A 25,845-nucleotide genomic window follows, 5' to 3' on the forward strand; every position below is an offset into this window, starting at 1 on the left:
ATCCTAAGAACTTTGTTTCAGACAGAGATAGTGACCATTATATGACTAACAAAGACAGATGGTTCTGGGAGTAGAAGCTTCACAATTGCCTCCTGATGTGTGCTTCTATATATATGTATATCCATTGTAGTAAGGCTCTAATTATAGGACCACAGCTTCCTTCTCTGGGAGTTCCTACGAGTTCTTTTGAATTGTCTTCCTTTAGGCCAATAATGACTTCCTGGCAATCTTCAGATCCGATCTTCACTTCTTGGATATATACCCATCGTATGCATCAGCTGACCCTAGTCATATCTATTCCTTCCCTACGCAATATAGAAGTCATGGTCTTCAGACGTAGTAGAGTTGGTGGTGTACGCTACAGAAAAGCTTTAGAACTGAACAACCCTACAGCTTTCTAGTATACTTTTTTTTTTTTTTTTCTTTCAATACTGTGCCATCTTGGTGCAGCCCCCGGCATTCTGTGCCGGCGCTGCCTCAAAGGTGTGATGTCACGGCCCTTCATGCAGTCACGCCCCCTCCATTCATATCTATGGGAGAGGGTGTGACGGCCATTACGCCCCCTCCCATAGACATGACTGGATGGCACAAGGGCCGTGACGTCACGGTCTCTGAGGCAGTGCCCGGCAAAGAATGCCGGGGGCTGCACAGAGATCGCAGGGGTCCCAGCGGCGGGACCCCTGCGATCATACATCTTATCCCCTATTCTTTGGATAGGGGATAAGATGTATAAAGCCGGAATACCCGTTTAATAGACGACTTGCAATAGTCATCAAAAGCTCCAAAAGGCTTCCTATCTCCTACATAACCTGAGCTATTTCCCTGAGGCAGGACAAGACTCTAAAGCAGGGGTCTCAAACTGGTGGCCCTCCAGATGTTGCAAAACGTCAACTCCCAGCATGCCTGGACATGCCCAGACCGCCATTTGCTGCAGCTAGCGGCTGTCGGGAATGCTGAGAGTTGAAGTTTTGCAACATCTGGAGAGCCACCAGTTTGAGACCCCTGCTCTAAACAGACATGGAATGTTTTCTGTTGACATGCCGGTTACGAGCAATACAACAAAATGCAGTGAGCAGCTGGAACACAGTACATTATGTCCTATTCAATTTCAATTACAGATCTACAGTGCATTGCAACAGGAGGATGGACCCTCCTTGAACATCTGTTTAACACCTTAGCAGACAGCAAAGCTAAATGAGAGCAGCATCCATACGTGGCGAGCAGCTGTGCAGAACAAACATCTATTCACTAACATTCTAGGCCAAATATACACTTCGAGAGAACTTTAATCTCCATGTACAAAGAAATGGAACTATGTGGGCTACTTTAAGCTGCTGACAATCAGATTTTTTTTTGGTAAGTGTTATAAAAAAAAAAAATTATTAACATTTGACCACTAAGCGGTCACTAAGACCCTAAATTCCCACCCAATATAAAACTTAACGTTTAATGAGCCAAGATTAAAATAACCTCACACATATTGACCCATAATGCATTGATTGGCATGACACTGCATGCTATATAAATGAATTGAAAAAATAGATTGTGGCTGCAGTCCACAATCTATAGTGTGAGACAATTAAAAATCTAACACATTGCCCGCCCGCCCGACGTTTCGCCACAGGCTGTGGCTTTATCAAGGGCTAAGAGGCAAATGGCGTGCAAACAAGCCTTGCAGGGGTTTAAATAACCTCCTGTCTCTGACGTCATTGAAACATGTCACTTCCTGTATTATCATGACATCTCATTGGTCACAATCCCGTGCAGACTATTGATTGATCGCTTCCTGGCCAATAGAATTTAGACCAGGATGCATCTTGCTAAATTCACATAAAAAAAAAAAAAAAACACACACACACATTAAAAATATCATAAAATTCCTAGATTATGAAAATCTGCACCCAATAGTTTTATATAGTACACAGTAGTCAATTGTCAGTCCAGATTTATCAGACTGCCCAATGCCCGGCATGTTGACGATCAAAGTCTGCAAGTAACATTTTATAGATTATGCCACAGATTTCCCCACCCGAAATCTAAAAGGGGTACTCCACTGCCCCAGTGTCCGGAACATTTTGTTCCGAACACTCGGTGCAGTCAGCGAGGGTTGTGACATCATGCACATGCCCCCTAGTGATGTCATGCCACGCCCCCTCAATGCAAGTCTATAGGAGGGGGCATGGTGACTACCACGCCCCTTCCCATAGACTTGCATTGAGAGGGCGTGGCATGACATCACTTGGGGGCGTGTACATGACTTCACGACCCCAGTAGCCCACACCCAGCGTTCAGAACAAAATGTTTTGGACACTGAGGAAGTTGAGTACCCCTTTAAAGAAATTGGTTAAACATCACATATATGGTAATTTTTTTTTAAATCCAAAGCTTGCCCCAAAATTCATGCAGATTTTTTTCCTGTCATGTAAAAACAGGATGTACTATACTTTGTTGTAGATTTTTTTTGTACACAGTCAAATACCAATTGATGCATAGCCTATTCCTTATATCTGAGATGTATGGCACTGGATTCAGAGTACAATAATAACACATCCCAAGTGCTAGATAATAGGATTTCCTAGAGGAAATACTAAATATATTAAACGTCATTTGTTGCATTCTATAAGGACAGGAGCTTACAAGCCGGCCATAAGTCTGTCACTTGCGTAAGATCCACGGATCACTCAGGACACACTTAAAAGGAGTAGTCCAGTGGTGAACAACTTATCCCCTATCCTAAGGATAGGGGATAAGTTGCAGATCGTGGGGAGTCAGACAGCTGGGGCCCCCCGCGATCTCCTGTACGGGGCCCCAACAGCCCGCGGGAAGGGGGCATGTCGACCACCGCGCGAAGTGGCGGCCGTCACGCCCCTCAATACAACTCTATGACAGAGCCGGAGCGCTGCCTTCGGCAATCTCGGGCTCTGCCATAGCGATGTATTGAGGGGGCGTGTCGGCCGCTGCTTCGTGCGGTGGTCGACACCTGCTGCCTGTCCCCCGTACAGAGAGATAGCAGGGGGCCCCAGCGGTCGGACCCCCGCAATCTCGAACTTATCCCCTATCCTTAGGAAAGGGGATAAGTTTTTCACCACTGGACTACCCCTTTAAGGGGTTTCCTATATTTATGATTAGAGATGAGTGAACTTAGAGTAAATACGATTCGACACGAACTTCTCGGCTCGGCAGTTGCTGACTTATCCTAAATTAGTTCAGCTTTCAGGTGCTCCGGTGGGCTGGAAAAGGTGGATACAGTCCTAGGAAAGAGTCTCCTAGGACTGTATCCACCTTTTCCAGCCCACGGGAGCACCTGAAAGCTAATTTATGCAGGAGAAGTCATCAGCTGCCGAGCCGAGAAGTTTGTGACGAATCAAATTTACTGTAAGTTCGCTCATCTCTATGATCTTAACTGTATCAAATGGATCAATGTCCATCAGAGAGATGACACCAATAGAAGTAATGAGAACCTCTAGTTGACAGCATCTGAGAACAGTGTAAGTGGCAGCTACTGGATCTCCATTAATTCAATACTCAACATGGTCATTGACATGTTTGTTACCAATGTCACATTTTCTGAACCCCTATATTACAATCATGATCACTAGTTTTTTTTTAAATTAAATTATTTGTTGGTGCGCCCTATACTTTGAACTGACCATTCTATTCATAGTCCCGCCAGTAAAAGAATCAGGTATTTTTTTTCCTGACTGGAATAGCCAGTTTACATCCTGCGCATCCACGTGTTGCTGTATACTGGTATAAAAAACATTATCCGTCAAGCCATCTAAACTACCACGAAGCACATAAAAGCAGCGAGTCACTTGTTTATGTACTGTCGTAACACTACTGCTTCTTCACGTGACTGTTCCTACCTCCATATTTACGAGATCACACAGGTATATATTACTGCACACTGCAATACAAATGTTGGAAATCAGCATTTAGCCAGGTTCCTTAAAAAGGAAAATGGTAAACCTGTTCAACACTAGACCTAATACATTGGCTTATAGTGTGGGTGAACAGGAGACTAGCAACGGGTAACTTACTAAAATATGTCCAGAAGGTCTTCAAATTTGTCCCCCAGAAGATCAATTCAGAAGCTGAATTCAGTGAACTGTGCGCAGGATGTCGAGTGACAGACAATGCATGCGATTCACTGAATTCAGCATAGGATTTTCTGGGGGACATATTTCAGGAACTACTGGACAAGTAAGTGACCCCTTGTTGGTCTCCTGTTTACCCCACACTATAACCCAGTGTATTGGATTTATTGTGGGGGGAACAGGCTGACCGTTTTCCTTTACAGTGTTCCTGCAGTTGTAGCAAACTTTTCACAAGTACACCAGAATGAAGGAAACAATGCCAACTAGCTTTCCGCTCACCATATATCAAACTTGGCCCAATATGGATAATTCTAAACTGGCTTAGTCATTTAGGACTGAGTACTATCTGACCATAAATGTTATTTGTTATATATTATTTCTATAATGTCTCTTTACAGTTATGAGGTATATATCTTAAAAGGGTATTTCAGTTTTTTTCAATGCATTATGCCCTGGAGGAAACATGAAATAAATATAATATATACAATTAATATATATAGGTGGTGTTTTAAAATTGTTAATGGATCCAACACGTCACCCAGTCAGAGGCTATATACCCAACAGAGGTGAGTGGATACGAGCATTAGGCTCAGAATTTGTGTGTTAGGGTCCCATCCTAAATGAGGCCACCTCCCCGTGGTGGATAGGGGGGGGGGGGGGGGGGGGGGGACACGTTTTGATCAAAAAGTGCGCTAAGAGCCTCAATTTTTTGACCTATGTGTGCTGCTGCAATTCTTTTTTTGTATAAAATATTATATATTTATTTATTTAATACATTTTTTTATTATTATATTGACTTCCCTTCCTTGCTTCCATCGCTGTTCTCTGCAGCACAGTACTGGTTGTCTTTAGGGTTGGAGCATACATTGTCCACTCAGCCAATCAGCAGCTGAGGCTTCCGATTTGCTGAACGGGCAGTACACGCGCCGATCCTTAAAGCACATCGCTGTTCAAAAAGATAACAGTGGCAGCAGGAGTAAGAAAGTATATTATATATTTATATTGTTTTCTTTATTATTTTCCCTAGGCTGAGCACATAAAAATTAAAACTACTCCTTTAAAACCTTCGTAAAATAAAAGGATGTGGCTTTGCTTGAAGAAAAGCAAAAGCGCTGCCCTAAGCTGCCCACAGCCGCCAAAGAACAGCAAGGGCTACAAATACACACGTTATGGCACCACTGTAGAAAAAACATTTTACACTACTTATACAGCGCAAACTGTAGACTATATATAGTTAACAAATGTGCCAGATTAATCACAGTGGCTCATAATATATTTTATATCATTTGTATAAAAATAGCAAATTAAGAATAACCCTACAGTGTCGGACGACCCACAGCCAATGAAGAAAATTATATATAATTTACAGACATAGATTGACTTGGGGAGGCAGTGCTTTAATGTAGCATGTAGGAGGCAGATGGTGCTTCAATCTGTCTAGTGGATCCTATATCATAGAGAAAAGAGAAACAGGGCACTTCTCAAGCTGTCCTATGGAGAGGCCACCCCAGGAGAGAGGACCCTCAGATTACATGTGTGCCAGAGATCAGCTGGAGGTGAAAGATTTCCCGTAAGACGCTAAGCAAAACACTGTGTTATTTCAGGGTACTGGGAGCCGTGCTGAAGCGGTAATAATAAATTAGTCTCCTAATAATGCTACGCCATTAGCGTGTTTTTATAGCTAAAGAACAAGAACTGGGAAGTATTTGTACAAAATGTGCACAGCCCTGAGAGATTCATTAGGGAGCACAAATGAACAACTATTCAAGATGGACAAAAAAAAAAAAAAAAAAAAAACATTTAAAAAATCTCTCATACACTGCTCAAAAAAAAAAAATAAAGGGAACACAAAGTCAATCACACTTCTGTGAAATCACACTGTCCACTTAGGATGCAACACTGATTGACAATCAATTTCACATGCTGTTGTGCAAATGGAACAGACAACAGGAAGTTAGAAGCAATTAACAAGACACCCCCAATAAAGGAGTGGTTGTGCTGGTGGTGACCACAGGCCACTTATAAGTTCTTATGCTTCCTAGCTGATGTTTTGGTCACTTTTGAATTCTGGTGGTGCTTTCACTCTAGTGGTAGCATGAGACAAAGTCTACAACCCACACAAGTGGCTCAGGTAGTGCAGCTCATCCAGGATGGCACATCAATGCGAGCTGTGGCAAGAAGGTTTGCTGTGTCTGTCAGCACAGTGTCCAGAGCAAGGAGGCGCTACTAGGAGACAGGTCATTACATCAGGAGACGTGGAGGAGGCCGTAGGAGGGCAACAACCCAGCAGCAGGACCGCTACCTCTGCCTTTGTGCAAGGAGGAGCAGGAGGAGCACTGCCAGAGCCCTGTAAAATGACCTCCAGCAGGCCACATATGTGCATGTGTCCACTCAAACGGTCAGAAACAGACTCGATGAGGGCCCAAAGTCCACAGGTGAGGGTTGAGCTTACAGCCAAATCATCGTGCAGGATGTTTGGCATTTGCCAGAGAATACCAAGATTGGCAAATTCGCCACTGGCGCCCTGTGCTCTTCACAGATGAAAGCAGGATCACACTGAGCACGTGACAGACATGACAGAGTCTGGAGACGGCATGGAGAACGTTCTGCTGCCTGCAACATCCTCCAGCATGACCAGTTTGGTGGTGGGTCAGTAATGGTGTGGGGTGGCATTTCTTTGGGGGGCCACACAGCCCTCCATGTGCTTGCCAGAGGTAGCCTGACTGCCATTAGGTACAGAAATGAGATCCTCAGACTTGTTTTAAGGACATTACATCAAAGTTGGATCAGCCTGTAGTGTGGTTTTCCACTTTGATTTTGAGTGTGACTCCATATCCAGACCTCCATGGGTTGATAAGTTTAATTTCCATTGATAATTTGTGTGATTTTGTTGTCAGCACATTCAACTATGTAAAGACAAAAGTATTTTATACGATTAGTTCATTCAGATCTAGGATGTGTTGTCTTAGTGTTCCCTCTATTTTTTTGAGCAGTGTAGAACATTGTATGAAATGAATTCACATGCCTATAAATAGGAAAGCAAAGAGAAAGGTTCTGGTTGCACCTTGTGGTAGTAGTGTTACAAGTAGATGGCACTATATTGGCAAACTACAATTTCCAGGTATGCAGGGAGTAGTAGTTTTGCAGTTGCTGGAGGCACCCTATTGTAAAACACTGCATTAAACAATGCAGGAAAGGATGGGTCCCCAAGGGCATCAGACACTCCAGAAACGTTGTCATTCTTTAAACATGGCTGTCATTAGAAAAAAAAAAAAAAAAAAATTTAAAAAAAACATTTCACATTTCACATTTGACACTTGTCAAAGGTTTTGATCAGTCGGGGTCTGGGAAAAGCACACGGCTGAGCACTTGGTCTTGCCACAGTAGACTGGCTTCACAGACTTCCTGTAGAATCTCTCATGCAGAGAAAAGGAGAATAAAATAGAGTCGGGAAGAGAGGTGTTCGGCAGTGATCGGAGAGAGTCTGAACACCCAGACTCCGACCAAACAGTAACGCTATAAGGGACAACGGTGTGTGACTGCTTAACAATACATTGTGCCTCCCCTCGTCCTGTGTGCATATCTACTGTAGGCTTTGGAAAACCCCAATGAGCTAAATATGGGGAATTCCAGCTGCCTGGTGCCTAGTCAAGTAAACAGGCATCAGATTGGTAAATGCACAGGTGTGCCAATGCTGCCCTTTATAGCAAAAGAGATCTTACATTCAGCAAAACACCTGGCACCTGTTCCCGAGCCCGGCATCTTGTCACTACGATAACATACTGACCTATATAGTTATGCAAGCACAGGGATGAACATATTTTACGATATCACCAAAGTGCTATACCCATGAGAAGAATCCCCAATGATAGAATAGGGTCTACTATGTTCATCAAGCCACTACGACCATTATATTCAGGTCAGAGAAATTTCTTCCAGAAGAATTACCTTTATGTTACGTATGGCCATTTCCTTCCATACAGTATTTTTTGTGATACAGGAGATGCAACCCAAATATACTATTTGCAGAGGATGGGTTTTATCCTCTGAGATAGGGATGGCTAAACTATTACAAAATGCAAGTCCAGAGGGTCTCATAAATGATGCAAAAACATTAGAAGCAATGTAAAGCCAACAGACCTATAAAAGCGCCTTGTGTATGGGCACTTTACTTTTTCCTTGTTGACGGGTCCCTACACATGTCCTATTTGGTTGCACCGATTTCCCTCAGGCCAGGATACATCAGGTCAAGCATTTCTGCACTGCTCATGTACTAGAAGGGATAATAAATTGACCAACCCACCCCATGACACTCATCAGGTAATCTGCATACACCGTGTGCCATACTTTATGATTAGAGATGAGCGAACTTACAGTAAATTCGATTCGTCTCAAACTTCTCGGCTCGGCAGTTGAGGACTTATCCTGCATAAATTAGTTCAGCCTTCAGGTGCTCCGGTGGGCTGGAAAAGGTGGACACAGTCATAGGAAAGAGTCTCCTAGGACTGTATCCACCTTTTCCAGCCCACGGGAGCACCTGAAAGCTGAACTAATTTATGCAGGATAAATCCTCAACTGCCGAGCCGAGAAGTTTGTGACAAATCGAATTTACTGTAAGTTCGCTCATCTCTATTTATGATGCAATGGGCAGTTTTCTGGCAGTTTAGGGATGCAAAATGTGATGACAGCGGCATTAAACCTACAACTGAATGCAAAAAAATAAATAAATAAAAAAAAGTATATTTTAGATCTGCAAAATATATAATAGATCTGCAAGAAGGATGAGGAGTCTAGATGTGTATTTTTTTTTATTATTTTTTTTTTTAACGACTCAGATATAGCAGAGAACATGATGTTAGTGATGTTATTATTCACTAAATCCTTTTCTTTTCTTAAAATAGAAAAATTTAATAGAAAACTGAAGGTACTTTTTACTGGCAGCCATAACTAGGTCTTATTAGTTATCTTCTTGCCAAGTTCTTTACTGAAGACTGTATCACTGCAGTCTCCACCAGCAGGGGACACTATCTGCAGCACAGAGGAGATCAGAGCGTTTCGGATAACTCTGCACATCAGTGTTTCCCAAGTAGTGTCTTTGGCTGTTGCAAAACTATAACTTCCAACATGCTGGGAGTTGTAGTTTTGCAAAAGCTGGAGGCATGCTAGTTGGGAAACCCTGGTCTAGATGCACAATTCTCTACTGCAGGCTGTAACACGGGAGACACAGACTGACGGCAGTGGAAAAAGTGACATAAATCATTCATAGGACACAAGTAGTTCTATTACTACAGTGGTATCGTAGCTTTGTCAGATTTGTTGGGACAAGGAAGTGCATTGTCCGTATAGACATAGATCAGCTGTGCTAAGTATACACCTCCGTGTCAACCAAAAATAAAAACAAGCGGTCTGAACGGAAACCGACGATCTCTAATAGACAAAGACCATTCATGCTGGTATAAACAGCACAAAGGACACTGATGACAGAAGTGACTGTTAACACAATGATGACTAAATGACTCTTCAGGCAGTTCCTAGGAAGGTGGGGAGAAGGGCCTTGTGTGGTGTACTGTATTCTGGTGCTGGGGTCTAAACACTATTTACGAGCATTAACTATAAAACCTATGAGTCCAAACATGATTTTGGCAAAGTATTGTTAACGTAGCATCCACTGTCTTTACACTAGAGGTAAATGCAGAATGTAGAAACTAGCCAGTCAATCCTGTGCATCAAGGAACAGAAGTAGACGTATGTATAGAAAAAAGCAACCCAGCACTGAAAAAATGTGTAGAAGTTAATTTGAAAAAAGAAAAAATGCAAAAGAGCAAAAAAATAGGGACAGGAAAAAATTAGACCAGGCAGTGACAATGAGTGGAGGTGCACACGAGGAGACAAGATTGCATAATGGGCAAGTAATAGAAAAAAATTTGTTGCACTCACCATGGAAGATTTTCAAATGATTCAAAGTTTATTCATCAGTGCTGTACATATAGACAGGAGGGAAGGGAGGGGAAGCAGACATCAGCTCCGTGCAGCTGACAAGAAGCGACGGATCGTTTCGCAGTAGGTCTGCTTGTTCACGCTGCGAGCAGCGTGAACAAGCACACCTACTGCGAAACGTTTCGTCGCTTCTTGTCAGCTCCACGGAGCTGATGTCCGCTTCCCCTCCTGTCTATATGTACAGCACCGATGAATAAACTCTGAATCATTTGAAAATCTTCCATGGTGAGTGCAACAAATTTTTTCTATTACTTGTCCAAGGCACAGAAGTAGGATAGCGGACATATTTGACTCCATACATGAAGCACGACTTCTCATTTTTGCACTCTCCCTCTCTCTCTCTCATAAGAGTTATGTACAGACAAGGAGAGCGCTCCTAGTGTGATACCGTAATGCAAAGATAATATAAACAGACAAGAAAACTTGCTCACCAAGTATAGTTGTACTGCGACCAAGTACAACTATGGTGAAGGCGTGAAGTGACCCTGCAACGGGCGAAGAACGGCAGCTGCTCCTGGACACACAGGCGAAGTAATTAAACGGATCCCTCCAAGGAACAAACCAGGATAGAGGCAGCGCACAGGACTTCAAAGGTAAAATGGTTTATTTACCCGGCATGCAACGCGTTTCGCTGGATAACCAGCTTCATCAGGCATGTTGAGGGTAGAGACACATAAGGTATTTATACACAACAGTTAACCCGCACATTGTTGGAATAAAAGCTCCTGCCTATGGGCTCCTGCCTATTGCTTTTATTCCAGCAATGTGCGGGTTAACTGTTGTGTATAAATACCTTATGTGTCTCTACCCTCAACATGCCTGATGAAGCTGGTTATCCAGCGAAACGCGTTGCATGCTGGGTAAATAAACCATTTTACCTTTGAAGTCCTGTGCGCTGCCTCTATCCTGGTTTGTTCCTTGGAGGGATCCGTTTAATTACTTCTCATAAGAGTTGTTATCTTGTTAGAAATAGTTCTGATAACTTTATGTTGTCATCTCTGCTGGCCGCACATGGACGGTGTGATCTACAACTGGGAGGAGGCTGAACTGATTCTAAGGCTATGTTCACATGTAGATTATCGCTGTGGATTTTACGTAAGGAAATCCACAGGTAAAGCCTGCAGCGTGTCGTTTTCTCCGCACCCAATGCTGTGGATTTGATGCATTTTATGTTTTATCCAGCGATTGAAAGAATAAAAGTGAATATTAAAACTCACCAAAAACAATTTAGATTTAGATGAGATAAGTTACTACTAAGTAACAAAATGGCCCCAGTGTAAGGTGCAGTTAATGCAAAAAAGCTGGAATCTGGTTGCCATGGCAGCTGCTTCAATTTCCCAGAGCAGGTTCGGAAATGAAAGAATCGCGGCATTCCTTACATATGCTAGCCAGACTGTTCTGCATTTATAAAGTGTCATTCATGTGGAAACAATAGTGTAGGTCTCCATCTTCCCTGCTACGACCTAGATAAGTACAACTACCTCACAAAGCAAGGAACTGAAGAGAACTTCAGGCTTTACTATGGTATCTGAAGTCTAGTGAGAGTCGCGCAGCAGGTGCCACTGTAGATTCCTTCACAGCCTGTTGCCATGGGCAACTGCAACCAGATCGCAGAGTCATGAGGTGAAAAACCGAGTCAAGTCCCTACTGTACAAGTCAGCGATAGAACTTTATCAATAATGGCTGATGTGTATGCTATCAAGACATATAGGAAAGCAATAACATTGTCAAGTTAGCATAAAAGGAGGTTTCAACAGAATAAGGACTGATGCTCCTATTTGTGGCCAATATGGGGCTCATATAAAAAGGCTGCACTATATGCTTGTTCTCTGTGACAGATGTGTTTTGTGACAGGATAGGTGACAACCATCCCAACATCCTTTACATCTCCTATAAAAAGGTAGTTCCTTAGCTTTACAAGTTTAAAGGGGTACTCCGCCCCTAGACATCTTATCCCCTAACCCAGGGGTCTGCAACCTTTAAGACAAAAAGAGCCACTTGGACCAGTTTCCGAAGGAAAAAAAAGACTGGGAGCCGCAAAACCATTGCGACATTTAAAACAAATATAACACTGACTGCATATATTGTTTCTTACCTTAATGCTATATACACAGGATCGTGTAGTCAGCTGTCAATCTGAAGGAAAAAAAAGGACTTTCACTTAATGTAAAATATATTTTTGGGGTGGGCTTTTTTTTGGGCCCAGGCCTGGGATGGGCTTTATTTTGGGGCCCAGGCCTGGGAAGGGCTTTTTTTCGGGGGGCCCAGGAATGGGGTGGGCTGGGGAGAGGGGGGGGGGTTAATGCTGTCGCGGGGTGAGGGGTTAACGCTACCGCTGCCATGGGGTGAGGGGTAACTTAACCCCTCACCCCATGGCAGCGGCAGCGTTAACCTCTCACCCTGCGGCAGCGATAACACTGCCATGGGGTGAGGGGTTAAGTTACCCGTCACCCCATGGCAGCGGTAGCGGTAACCCCTCACCCCGCGGCAGCATTAACGCTGCCGCGGGGTGAGGGGTTAACGCCCCGCTGTCAAGTGAGTAATGTACTTTACATACTCGGCGCTCCTCGCGTGGAGTCTTCCTCTCCCGGCGGCGCTCCTCGACTGAGGCGCAGGCCGGCGACGTCACTGTTATGTGAGGTTACATTGTCACATGACAGTGAGGATCCGCACAGCCCCGGAAGAAGAGACTCCGCTCCGATGGCACCAGGGCAGGTAAGTAAACCGACGGCGGCTCACGGGCTCAGATCATTCCGGGACACTGCATTGTCCCGGAATGAGGGTGAACTGGACCCGGGACAGACTCGCGGAGCCGCAGCAAAGGAGTAAAAGAGCCGCGGGCTGCCGACCCCTGTCCTAACCAAAAGGATAGGGGATAAGATGTCAGATCGCCAGGGTCCCGCTGCTGGGGACCCCTGGGATCTACCATGCGGCACCCACAACTGCTGGAGGTCCTCAGGCTGAGTTCATCTCGACCACGGGTATGGAAGATCATGACGTCACGACTCCGTCCCCATGTACCGTCACACTCCGCCCCTCAATGCAAGTCTATGGGAGGGGGCATGACAGTTGTCACGCCCCCTACCATAGACTTGCATTGAGGGGCGGGGTGTGGTCGAGATGGACTCAGCCTGAGGACCTCCAGCGGTTCCGGAAGCCGCTAAAGGTGGGTGCCGCATGGTAGATCCTGGGGGTCCACAGCAGCGGGCCCCCGGCGATCTGACATCTTATCCCCTATCCTTTGTATAGGTGATAAGATGTTTAGGGGTGGAGTACCCCTTAAAAAAAAAAAAAAAAACATAAAACACATTGCCACTTTAAAAACCCTTGACAGGTTATCGAGATATGGAAACCGGTCATGCTGAAAATGTGGTGCAACCTTTGGCTCATTCTGGGCTAAGTAATCATGTGGGGGGGGGCTTACCAGTGATTGACAGCTAGCTGTGTAAGGGAGCATAAAGATAAAGTTGTCAATCACTGATTAGGACCGCCCATATGACTACTAAGCCTAGAATGAGCAGACCATGAATAAAATGACAAGTTATCTACATATGAATCTGCTCAGCTCCTCCTGCTCTATAACATGATTCCTACAGACTGGACTACACATTCCATGTGACAGGTTCCCTTTAATTGTACTTTGCCTGTCAGTTTTTACAGCTATACCCAATATATTCCGTATAATTTCTTATGAATTCACTTCCTGTTTTTTATGTGAGGAATTAAGTGAAGCTGAATGTGAATGTCACATGACAAATCCCAAGAGGAATGAATGAGACGGTCACATGACAAGGTGTAAAGCTAGCTAGAAGAAATGACCTAATGACAGGTTATGTAAACATTCCTAAGGATGCGGCTGCCTCACATCTGATGTTATCTGGCTTTACATTGGTGACATGTAAGCATGGCTTACCAGAAAACTCTATACACACACACACACACACACACACACACACACCACCATTGGGACTGTCAACAGTGCCATAGGTGGGTTACCAGGAACTTTTGCTTTTAGATAAGGCTATGGTTCCTCACATTGAGTGCCATGACCACAACAACAAAATCCTAGCAGAAGCCATTATGAGTCAATGGGGACTGCACAAGTGTTCATTATGGCTCCTGAACAATATTCGCTTTCATCATAAGTCCTATGTCTTCTACTGGGGCAAGATTCATCATACTTTCTGGTACTCAGATACCATAAGCAATAAATCTTTCTATTTTACTAGGTGGCAATAATAATCCCAGCTGAAGTCTGTCGGCCATGTTCATAACCCTTCAGACTCGAAGTTTAAAGAAATCTTAAAAGGCCACCTATTGGCCACATATACCCCTAAAGAACGCCCTTTTGGCATAGATTATATAATGTATTTTTTTTCTCCCTCAATAATATTCTAAATTCAGCTACAGCTTTAAATAAAAGTGGATCCTGCATAGTTTTGGCAGCACTATAAATGTGCATGTGAATGCAGTTCCCTAATGTAATGTGAACACAGCCTGAGCAGTACAATTTGTTGGGTTGTGCACCAAAACATGTTGCATTTGGCCACAAATTGTGCCTGTGCCAAAATTTCACCAAAAAAAAAATATAAAAAAAACACAACACACAACACCACCCAACTATGCATTTTACTTAGAAAACCCCAAAAAAGGAGCATGGTCACCAGGAAAAGGGGCATGGTCTGACATTTTTGAAAAATCACAACATATTTACTAATGTTTCCACAGAAAATGTAGAGAATATTGCAAAATGTAGGGAAACATTAGTAAATACCATGAAAAAATATATGGGAATTAAAACCCAAAAAACACAAATAAAAAAAAATAAAAAAATAAAAAAAAAAACCACAAAACTAGTACAAGGAAAAACCCCAAGTGGATACAAATGACCAAATAAAGATAACATCCCAATGACTAAAGCACTTGACTTATTGGACAAGAAGCTGCTTTCTAGAAACATTATTTGGCATAACCAGAACGTAGACGGCAGTGAGCCTCGCTCAGAGCGTCAAATGTCTCCAGTTTCTCGGATCAGGATCATTAGATAACAACAGATGACGTCTCATGTCCAACAGTGATTAACAATCCACGTCAAGAAAAAACTAGGAGGAAAAAACTGGCATGCTTTCTAGTGTTTAGTGTACCAGTAAGTAAATCCCGATACACATCCACATTACATGATTTGTTTTAAGCCCTTGGCAACCAGGGCCATATTATAGATGAGTCCGTCCCAGTTCCACCCCCCCCCCCCCCCCCCCCCCCCCGCCAAATTTAGGTTCCGTTGTTGCTGCTTGTAAACGGATTACAAACGGTTGTAAAATAATCCCATTTTTTACAATCCGTTCACATCCGTTTGCACCAGTCTGCGCTCGGTAAAGCTTACAAAAAAAAAAAAAAAAAAAAAGGGTTAAAAACCTGATTAAAAAATAATAATAATAATAATAATAGTAATGTAACTGTTAATAACGGATGAACAACATCAGGTTTTAAGAAAAAAAAAAACTCATTAAAAATAACAGATGGTGGTCATCAGTTATCATCCGTTATTACATCCTCCTCCCCCCCCGTTATTGTAAAATAACGGCAGTAAAAAAGCAGGACGATACCTGTAGTGTGAAAGGGGCCTTATTAGGAAAAGAAGGCGCTACTCATTGTATGAGAAAGTACACAACAATCCTTACATAGTGTGGTTCATGTCAGCACGTGTGTTCTCGACTTCACGAGGTGTTTCACATACCTGTATAATGAGGCCCAAGATGAGGAAGAGTGATACAACGTATACCCTACGCAACATTTCTCTCTATATGTCAGGCAACGTTAGGTGCCATTCTATCATATCTACTCTTCTGCCAACTCATCTGTGCTACCGAGAATAATGCAACATTGCTATATAAATGTTGCTGGTTGTGTCTACCATGCCACAGACTGAATAAAGACTGCCATAAAGCAGACGGTAATATGTTGTCAATAGGAGTATCCATTTTATATATTTTTTATTATTACTACAAAAAATATCATCTATATAAAAGAGAATTGATTGGTCCCTGCTTACTCTGTGTAAGGCCTCATTAACATGGCAGAATTTCCATGCGGAATTAGGCAAAAAAAAAAAAAAAAATCTGCTGGGAATTTCAATTGCAGCAGACTCCCATTGTTTTTAATTGCATTCTACTGCACTACACATAAGGCAGCAAAACATCTGCCATGAAAATTACGTATTTGGACTCGATAATTAACAGGTTAATTCTTTCTGCAAAATCTGCTCAGAAGTGCACTGCAGTCTATGGAGCTGGCGCATTTCCGGGTGGTCCTAGCGCTGGCTTGTTGTCGGGAGCATGCAGCCTTCAGAAGGTTTGCCTGGAAATTTTCCAAGTTGACATTCCGCTACGTGGAACTTCCGTTGAGGAATTGGATTCACCCAGGAGAATGAACATGTTCATTCTTTTAGCTGAATTTTTGCAGAAAAGTCCATTTTCAATGCAACTTTGAAAAACGTTGCGAATGTTGGTTCTTATTTTCATGGCAAATTCTGTGCAGATTAAGCACCATTTTTTGGGTGGCACAGATCCGTGTGGAATTCCCCGTGTTAACATTAGCCCTTAGGCTGCTGTCACACATGGAGCAGCAGTCGTTTTCTAAAACAAAAACACAACACGGTCACGTGTGATAGCAGAATGATGGATGGTGCATTCTCAAGTTCTTTTGTCACGCGAGGCTTTTCTGTACCAGTGTACAGTACATACAGTGATGACTGTCAGTCCCTAAGCAGGACCACCCACTGGACTCCTGAACTCCTTAACCAAGAGGCTGATCAATACATTTTAAGTCATTTACAATAGTATTCCACAAATACAGTAAACAGTATACATTAATCTGCTCAGGTACTCCTGTTCTGCCATGTTGCCCCCACATCATACTGCACGTTCACCATGACAGGTTCCCCTTAATGAGGTACTCCGGCCCTGAGACATCTTATCCCCTATCCCCCGCAATCTTGTTTTTGTCACAGTGCCAGCTCACAAACAGCCGGGTGGTGACCACAGGGCCTGAGTATGGTGAAGTCACGACTCCGCCCCCGTGTGATTTCACCCGCCCCCGCTATGCAAATCTATGGGAGGGGGCGTGACCCCCTTCCATAGACTTGCATAGCGGGGGAAGGGGGTGACGTCACACGGGGGCGGAGTCGTGACTTCACCATACTCCGGCCCCGTGGTCACCACCCGGCTGTTTGCGAGCTGGCACTGCGGCGTGCAGCTCAAACAGGTGGGTGGCGAATACAATATTGCGGGGGTCCCCAATGGCGGGACTCCCACAGTGAGACATCTTAAGATGTCTCAGGGCCACCCCTTTAAGGCCATGTTCACAAGGCAGAATGTCCACACAAAATTCTTTAAAAATAATAATAATTCTACACTGCCATTTTGCTGCAGCCAAGTCCCATTGATTTCAATTGGATTCTGTCGCACTGTGCACACAGCGGAAATAGACAAGTCTATTCTTTCTGCAGATTCCATTAGAAATGCATTGGCGTTTAAGAGACAACGCATTTCTGAGCGTTCCTAGCTTGCTGTCTGTAGAAATCTTCCAGGTGGACATTCCGCCATTTGAACATAGCCCAAGTATGACCCAGAGATGTAACGGAGGCCATGTTCACAAATAGCTTTCAGTCCAAAATGGCAGAGAAAAGTTCTTTTAATTCCAGCAGTTTAGTGTTATGTCCATAACTGTTATTGACAAAATTAAGTGCCAGAAATCCCCCGCACCACTGGGACCATGACATGGCTGTCACAAAACTTCCACAGTTCACCAAATGGAATGTAAATTCACAAACAATATACTAGTTGTTTACTGAACATATTTGCTATTATTTTCTTTTAAATAAGTAGAACATTTCTAGAGAAGTTTGACAACTTCAAGAAAGAGGAAGTATAAAAAAAAATAAAAAAATCATGTCACATGGGAAGTTAAATATGCAGATTAGATAGATTAATACATATAAAAGCTATTTCATGTCCAAAGATACAGTTTTTATACCAGTTCAAAATTTTAAAAAATTCAAAAAACATAGGCTCCGCCTACATCCCCCACCTCTTTTTTAATAGAAGTTCTCCAAAACAGCGGTTTCCATCTTGGCGCTGTCCAGCTGTCGCAAAACTACAACTCTAGGAGAGCTACAGAGACCACTGCTCTAGAATAAGTAGCTGTAACATGGGAAAAAGGGAACACACACAAACAGGTGCCCCCACCCATAATACAGGGTGCTGAATGTCATATACATATTTCAAATTTTTTTTTCTCAAGTGCGGTGGGGGGGGGGGGGGGGGGGGGGCGTCGTCATTGGTCAATTGACATAAGGGTACGTTCACATGCACAGATTTTTTTGTGGGCTTTCCGCTGCGTATTAGAAAGTGGGCAGGGGGTTCTTCTCGGCTGTCCGCATGCAGATTTTACGCGGCGGAATTTACGCTGCGGAAAATCCGCCACAGTCCCTACTGACTTCAATGGGGCTTGCGGCGGATTTTCCGCAGTGTACATTCCGCCGCGGAAAATCTGCTGCGGACAGCCGAAAAGAGCCCGCCCACTTTCAAATACGCAGGGGAAAAGCCGCTGAAAAATCCACGCATGTGAACGTACCCTAAGCCTGGCTCTAGCTTTTCTTTTTCACTGACTGTCCAGCATTCTATTCATCATAAAAATTAAAAATTAAATAAATGCAAAATATAATTTAAAAATAATAAAAATTAAAAATAAAAGTGTAAAACCATATAAAAAAATAAACTAATAACACAAGAGCACATAAAACATACCAATGCTTTGATATCAGTTAAAGCGATGGCTTCCTATAAACCAACGAAAGACAGATTCACCCTTATAAAACCCATAGGGGTTCTATGGAACAAAGATTATTATTTGTTATTAAATTCAGTAATAATAAACTAAAAAGTATATAAATAAGTAAACACACACACACACACACACACACACACACACACCACTCCAGTAAGGAAATGTTCTGTCCTGTCACCTGTCAGAGACTGTTGTCACTCACTGTCTTGCAAGTTCATTTACACGAAGAAAAAGAAATAAAAAATTGTAAAAACAACAAAAATCTATAGCAAGCAAAAGGGCACAAAAGCGGCAAATGTAGATGACCTGTAAAAATGGTCGAAAACATCCCAGATGGTTAATGGCAGTGCATTAGATAATCTGAACAAACAGCTGCACCTGATAAGTGCACATCAAAGGGGCTGCGGGGAACATCAATCTGTACCCAACACTGGCCTCTTTGGCACAGATAGGTTACCCACTTACGCCTTAACCCTTTTACTACCAGCCAGGCGCAGCCCTATCACAACAACATATGACTGGGATGTGTTCGGTGACTAGCAGTGGTATACAGACAGCCATCACATGGCCCCCCCTACAAACGAAACAGATGCAAGGAATCCATTTTGAGCTTAGCATGGACTCTTTTTACTAGATCGCAAACACATATGGAGAAATCTATGGAAAACAGAGATTTTCTGCAGAAAAAAAAATGTAAAAAAAAAATATAAAAATTGTCTGCAGAAAGGACTACTGGCCCATCCAGTCTGCCCTTGTATAATTTCCTTTTTTATTTTTAATCTTCAATAGATACATGTTTATATTTACCCACCACATCTGCCGGAAGTATGTACTACTGCAGTGTATTCCCAGTGTGCCTCCAGCTGCTGCAAAACTACAACTCCCAGCATGCCCGGACAGCCAAAGGCTGTCCGGGCATGCTGGGAGTTGTAGTTTTGCAACAGCTGGAGGCGCCCCGGTTGGTAAACACTGTACTACTCTGAGCAAATTACTAAGAAAATAACAGATCACAGAGCTTATATTGTGTACAGCCAGCTGTGGTCGGGTTATGCGCGCGAGCAGCAGGATCACAACACGACCACAAAGAGGCGTGCAGCAGCAGATACCTGTACGATTCTGGGAAATGGCTTGTTTGTTTTGGTGAAGGCGACTTCTGCTCTGTATAGCAATGCAGGTGGAGCAAAGTTATTTACCTTCATATACAGGGAAAATAAATAAAATTACATAAAATAAATATGCCTAGCACAACCTTCCTAGGAGTTGTTGTTATAATAAAAAGCCAATTGGACTCCTACAGACCACATGATTTCCAGAATAAAAAAAAAATAAAAAATAAAAAATATATATATATATATATACACACACACACACACACACACACACTTGTATTATGTAAACAAAGACAATATATGTGTGTGTGTTTACTTAATAAAAATGTATATATCATATATATATCTCAAAAAATATATTTTTTTATATATACATTTTTATTAAGTAACACACACACACTGTCTTTGTTAACATAATAAAAATGTGTGTATATATACACACACTTATGTAAACACACACACACATATATATATATATATATATATATATATATATATATATATATATTCTGTTAACAAAAATGTATAAATATATATTTTTTTATATATACATTTTTATTATGTAAACAGATTATATATATATATATATATATATATATATATATATATATCTATCTATCTATCAAAAACCAAAACAACCAACGTTATGAGAAGTAATGGGATGACCACCGCAGGTACATAAATACAATGCATCCCCCTTTAGTGACACAACCTTACAATACCTGTCAATGGAACAAATCTCAAGAACCAATTATAAAAGAAGAAGCCTCAACAGATGTGGGGTGATCCCCCTCCCAAAAAATAAAATAAAAATAAATATGAGAAAACAGCAGCAATGACAGGTTCATAACACAGGCTCAATAGGCTGGTACTTCTTATGTAAACCTCCAGCAAGAGGAAAAGCATTATTTAAAAATGTGCCCAGATCACACCCCTACATACAGGGAGGGGTCTCCACTTGTTTTCCTCTTCAGAGGCGCCAGGCATCAAAGATACAATGTAACAAAATAACCAAAAACATAAAAGGTGCAATAGGATACATAGAATGAGAGGGGCACAGGATACATAGAATGAGAGGATACATGGGAGGGGGCGATGAAACATGTGCGATAAACAAGCGATGATCGCCCCCCCCCCCCCGATCGCAGCAATGCTTGTCACAGCAGAGGTTTCGTTACCTTGTTTTGGATGCACCAGAGGCTCTTCTCGCTGCACTTGGGTGATGATACAGCTGCTTTCCATCTAATACTTGCAGGGATCCAGTGCTGATCTTGTCTTCCCAGATCTGATCTGCAGATCTTCTCCTCCACCCCAGCGATCTCCCCTGCAAATCCCGGACTATACAACCGTATCGTGCTTACCGAGCTCAGGGTCAGATCGTGCAGCCGGGGAGACGATGGTGCACATAACATATAGCGCATACATACACAGGCAGGTCCCAGCCCAAATATCAGAATTGGTTCAACATGGAGAATCCAGACTAAGAGAAGCAAAACAACAGAGGAAATAGGACATCGGCTGTTTCAAGGTCCCCCCAATACTATAGATAAACAACCTGCCCGGATCTGCCCCTTCTGCACTGCGATCCCCTTTGGAGCTGCACCCCGGGAACGTAACTTGGCCGAAAATAAAAAGCGATGGTCGTCAGAGAAGGGGGAAAGAAAAGATTTCGTGGAAATTAAGCTTTGTTTTCCTAGAGCAGGGCTGCGTGAGCGGGGAGCCTTGAAACCGCGGCCGCCTCGGATTGGCTGGCAGCTCTGTGGGCAGTATTAGGGGGCGGGGCCTTGCTATGCAGTGTTTATCTAAGTACATTCCAGTGCAGGAGCCAGTGATGGGAATCTAGTGCATCCTGGGGATCGCTGCACGGGGATCTACTGGCTCCTGAGCCACAGGGAAAGGGCGGGAAAATGGGTTCCTAATTAAGATATTAATAGTCAATTATGGGGAATTACAGTGCTGAGAGGGGACTACAGTAAAATCAGCCAAAAATAACAAACAGATGGCAGAGAAATGGGCATCAAACTGGGCACTTAATATTGTGGCTTTAAAGAAAAATTGATTTTGGGTCATTGATATAGCACAGAGGAAGTGCTGGGGCAGGACAACATCCTCTATCCCAGTCATTCCCAACCAGGGTGCCTCCAGCTGTTGCAAAACTACAACTCCCAGCATGCCCGGACAGCCTTCGGCTGTCCGGGCATGCTGGGAGTTGTAGTTTTGCAACACCTGGAGGCACACTGGTTGGGAAACACTGCTCCATCCAAAGGATTGGGGATAAGTGATTGCAGGGGGTCCAACCGCTGGGACCCCCACTATCCTCTGCATGGTGCGCCTGCCCTCCATGTTTCTCTATGGGAGAGCCGGAGATAGGTAGGTGGGTTCACGCTACGTTTGTAGTGTACGGCTGCTGAATCCGGTTGGGAGGGGCGAAAACCATCCGCTCCCGTATCCCAGCCAGATCCGGCCCAAACCCCATTAATTTCAATGAGCCGACCGGAGTCAAACGCTGACTCCGGTTGTCTCATTTTTGCCCCGTATAAGGTTTTCTGACTGGACCTAAAACCGTGGTATACCACAGTTTTAGGTCCGGTATACCACGGTTTCAGGTCCGGTCAGAAAACCGTATACGGGGCAAAAATGAGACAACCGGAATCAGTGTTTGACTCCGGTCAGCTCGTTGAAATGAATGGGGTTCGGGCCAGATCCGGCTGTTTTCCCGCATATGGCAGGTGAGAGCTAAAAACTTGCTCTCCCGTATGTAATTCATTTCAATGAGCCGACCGCAGTGAAACGTTCGGTCCGGTCGGCTCATTTTGGCCCCATATGCGCTTTTACAACCGGACCTAAAACAGTGGTCGACCACGGTTTTAGGTGCGTGGAAAAAGCGCATACGGGGCAAAAATGAGCCGACCGGACCGAACGTTTCACTGCAGTCAGCTCATTGAAATGAATTACATACGGGAGCGCATAGAAAGACATACGGAAGCGCAAGTTTTTAGCTCTCCCCTGCCGTATGCGCTCCCGTATGGGGGAAAACATAATGGGAACCCAGCCTTGAGATACGAGAGCGGACGGTTTTTGCCCCTCCCAACCGGATCCAGCAACCGTGTGAACCCACCCATACAAGACTACTGTTGGGGAGATTTCTCAAAACCTGTGCAGAGGAAAAATTGACCAGTTGCCCATAGCAACCAATCAGATCGCTTCTATTACTTTTCAAAGGCCTTTTTTGAAAATGAAAGAAACATTGTGATTGGTTACTATGGGCAATTGGTCAACTGTTCCTCTGCACAGGTTTTGATAAATCTCCCCCTTTATGTGTGGCTCTCCCATAGAGATATATGGAGGGGTCGTGTTGACCACCGGTTCGTGTAGGGGTCGACGCGGAACCGTTCATGCAGAGAACCGGGGCGTCACTTATTCAAATTAAGAAAAATGACCTGTCTTGCACACTTTGATGCCTGTTTTTATACCCAGAACCACTTCGGGTCAGGCTAGTTGCATATGATGTTTGGTATGTCTATCTGTGTTTTGGAAGTGTAAGATCAGTGGCCCAAAGTGAATTATTCTTTAGAATCACAATATTGCCTGTTTAGAATTATGCCGATAAGGCTAGGTTTACACCATGGAATTTCTGCCTGCAATTCCGCTTTGAAATTGCAGGCAGAAATTCTGCTTTCTAAAATGTATAGTGTAGTGAATGGGTTTTCCGTTCCCAAATTCACACTTCGGAATTTGTGAACGGAAAATCCTCTTTAAAATTTCCGCCTGAAGAATGTGTTGCTCATTCTTCAGACGGAAATACTCACTGAACACATTGCAGACTATTGGAGACTGCAGTGTCCGCACGGTCCTAGCGCCGACTGAATCAGTCGGAACTCGGAATCTCCGGAATTTTCTGCCTGGAGATTCCGCAGTGTGAACCAAGTTTACTATGCCAACTTTTTAGTATCTTTGTCTGTTTTATGCTCTCATCCTTTAGGGTGCTTGGGTTAAATGCAGCTGACTATATATATATACATTTTCACTATAAAGAAACAAATAAAAAAAATAAAAAACTTTTCCTGTGAATAAGAAACTAGCTTCAGCATCAAGTGATCTTCATTCAAAAAATTAGTTTATAAGATCAGTTAAGTTAGTTCTTTTGGTTCCGTTTTTTCACGGATACGACCTGGTCAGCTGATGAACGAGCATTTGGCTGATGGCTGGCCCTTTTCTGCAGTGATATCTGCATGTTTGGCCAATAACCTCCCCATGTATTAGGGCCCTAACAAGAGAGGGATTTTATCATGAAACCTACTATGTATTCAGAAAGTCTTCAGACCCTTTCTGCTAAAATAAAATAAAAATCAAGTTTTCCCCCATCATTCTGCTCTCAATATCCCATAAGGACAAAGTAAAAAACAGAATAATTCAAATCTTTGCTAATTCATTGAAAAGGAAAAACTAAAACATTACATTGACCCTTCACATAGTACTTAGTTGAAGCCCCTTTGGCAGTGATCACAGCCTCCAGTCTTCTTGGGGATGATGCCACCTGGATTTTTTTATTTTTTTTGCAGATCCTCTAAAGCTTGGATGAGGACAGTCGGTAGAAGCCATTTTCAGGTCTTTCCAGGGTCCAGGGATGTTCGACTGAGTTCAAGTCAAGGATCTGGCTGAGCCACTCAAGGGCGTTCACAAAGTTGTCCGAAAGTCACTCCTGTGCTGTCCTGGCTGTTTGCTTAGGTTATCATCTTGTTGGAAGGTGAACATTCATCCCAGTCTAAGGCCCAGAACACTCTGGATCAGGTTTTCCTTGAGAATATCTCTGCACTTTACTCCATTCAGCTTTCTCTCAACCCCAGCCAGTTTCCCTGCCATAGCTGCTGAAAAACACCCCCAACAGATGGATAGAGCCACCACCATGCATCACTGTAGAGATGGTATTGGGCAGGTGATGGCAAACTCCAATGGGCTTCTATGTGTCTTTTTGTGAGGAGAGGCTTTTTTCTGGCCACTCTGCCATTGAGCCCAGATTGACAAAGCGCTGCAGTAATGGTTGACTGTCAGGAAGTTTCTTCCATCATTTTTTATTGTAGCACAAGGCCGCAACATAACCAAAATTGAAAAAAGTGAAAGACACTGAAGACTTTCCAAATTCACTGTACAAACACACAGTCACTGGGATGGGTAGAGGAAGACTAGTGCAGTTGCCCATAGCAACCAATCAGATTACATTTTTTTATTCTTTTTATTTTACCTTTTATCCTGCTCAAGGATGTAGAAGCTGAACTTCTGCTGTAGGAGAGATACCAGGTCACTATTGCAACAGTGGTTCAGATTTGGTGGCAAGGCAAGCCAGAACACCCTGGTACCAAGCATCGGGAATACAAGCAAGAGAAGTGAGCTGGCGCTGTACTTGTACCTAGTAGTGCAGAGCAAAAGAGTACAGAATAGTGGAGCTGAAATGGTGTTGTAGTAGCGCGGAGTCTGTAGCACAGCAAAGCTGAGAAGCTTGGATGCAGCCAGGTAGTACAGGCTCAATAAGCGCACAGGCTTGGTGTACAGTCTGGATTATACAGTGTTGAATCGGCAAGGTACCACATGGATTTTGTGCAGATTTTATATAATGTTGGACTATGCTGCTAGTGTAAATGCTGTGGATATTCCACTCAGAAATTCTGCATCAGAAAATCCACAGCATGTCTGCAATGTGTGACACTACCCTAATAAGGTTAAGATTACTGACTAATCAGAAGAGGCATTTTACTGGTAAAACACCTATATTACAGAAGTGTATGCACTGACTGGCT

At 43.2% G+C, this 25,845-nt stretch overlaps 1 protein-coding gene across 1 annotated transcript in view; it reads right to left on the reverse strand.

The window, feature by feature from the left end:
* CTDSP2 (CTD small phosphatase 2) overlaps positions 1 to 21,776 on the reverse strand; it is a 45,819-nt gene extending 24,043 nt beyond the window's left edge. The window contains exon 1 of the mRNA XM_056562630.1: positions 21,229 to 21,776. Coding sequence (XP_056418605.1) covers positions 21,229 to 21,292 — 64 coding nt within the window. The 5' untranslated portion in view covers positions 21,293 to 21,776. The remainder of the gene's footprint in view (positions 1 to 21,228) is intronic.
* Positions 21,777 to 25,845: the final 4,069 nt, after the last annotated feature.

This window comes from Hyla sarda, chromosome 2, assembly GCF_029499605.1.
Source record: "Hyla sarda isolate aHylSar1 chromosome 2, aHylSar1.hap1, whole genome shotgun sequence".
Lineage (NCBI taxonomy): Eukaryota > Metazoa > Chordata > Amphibia > Anura > Hylidae > Hyla > Hyla sarda.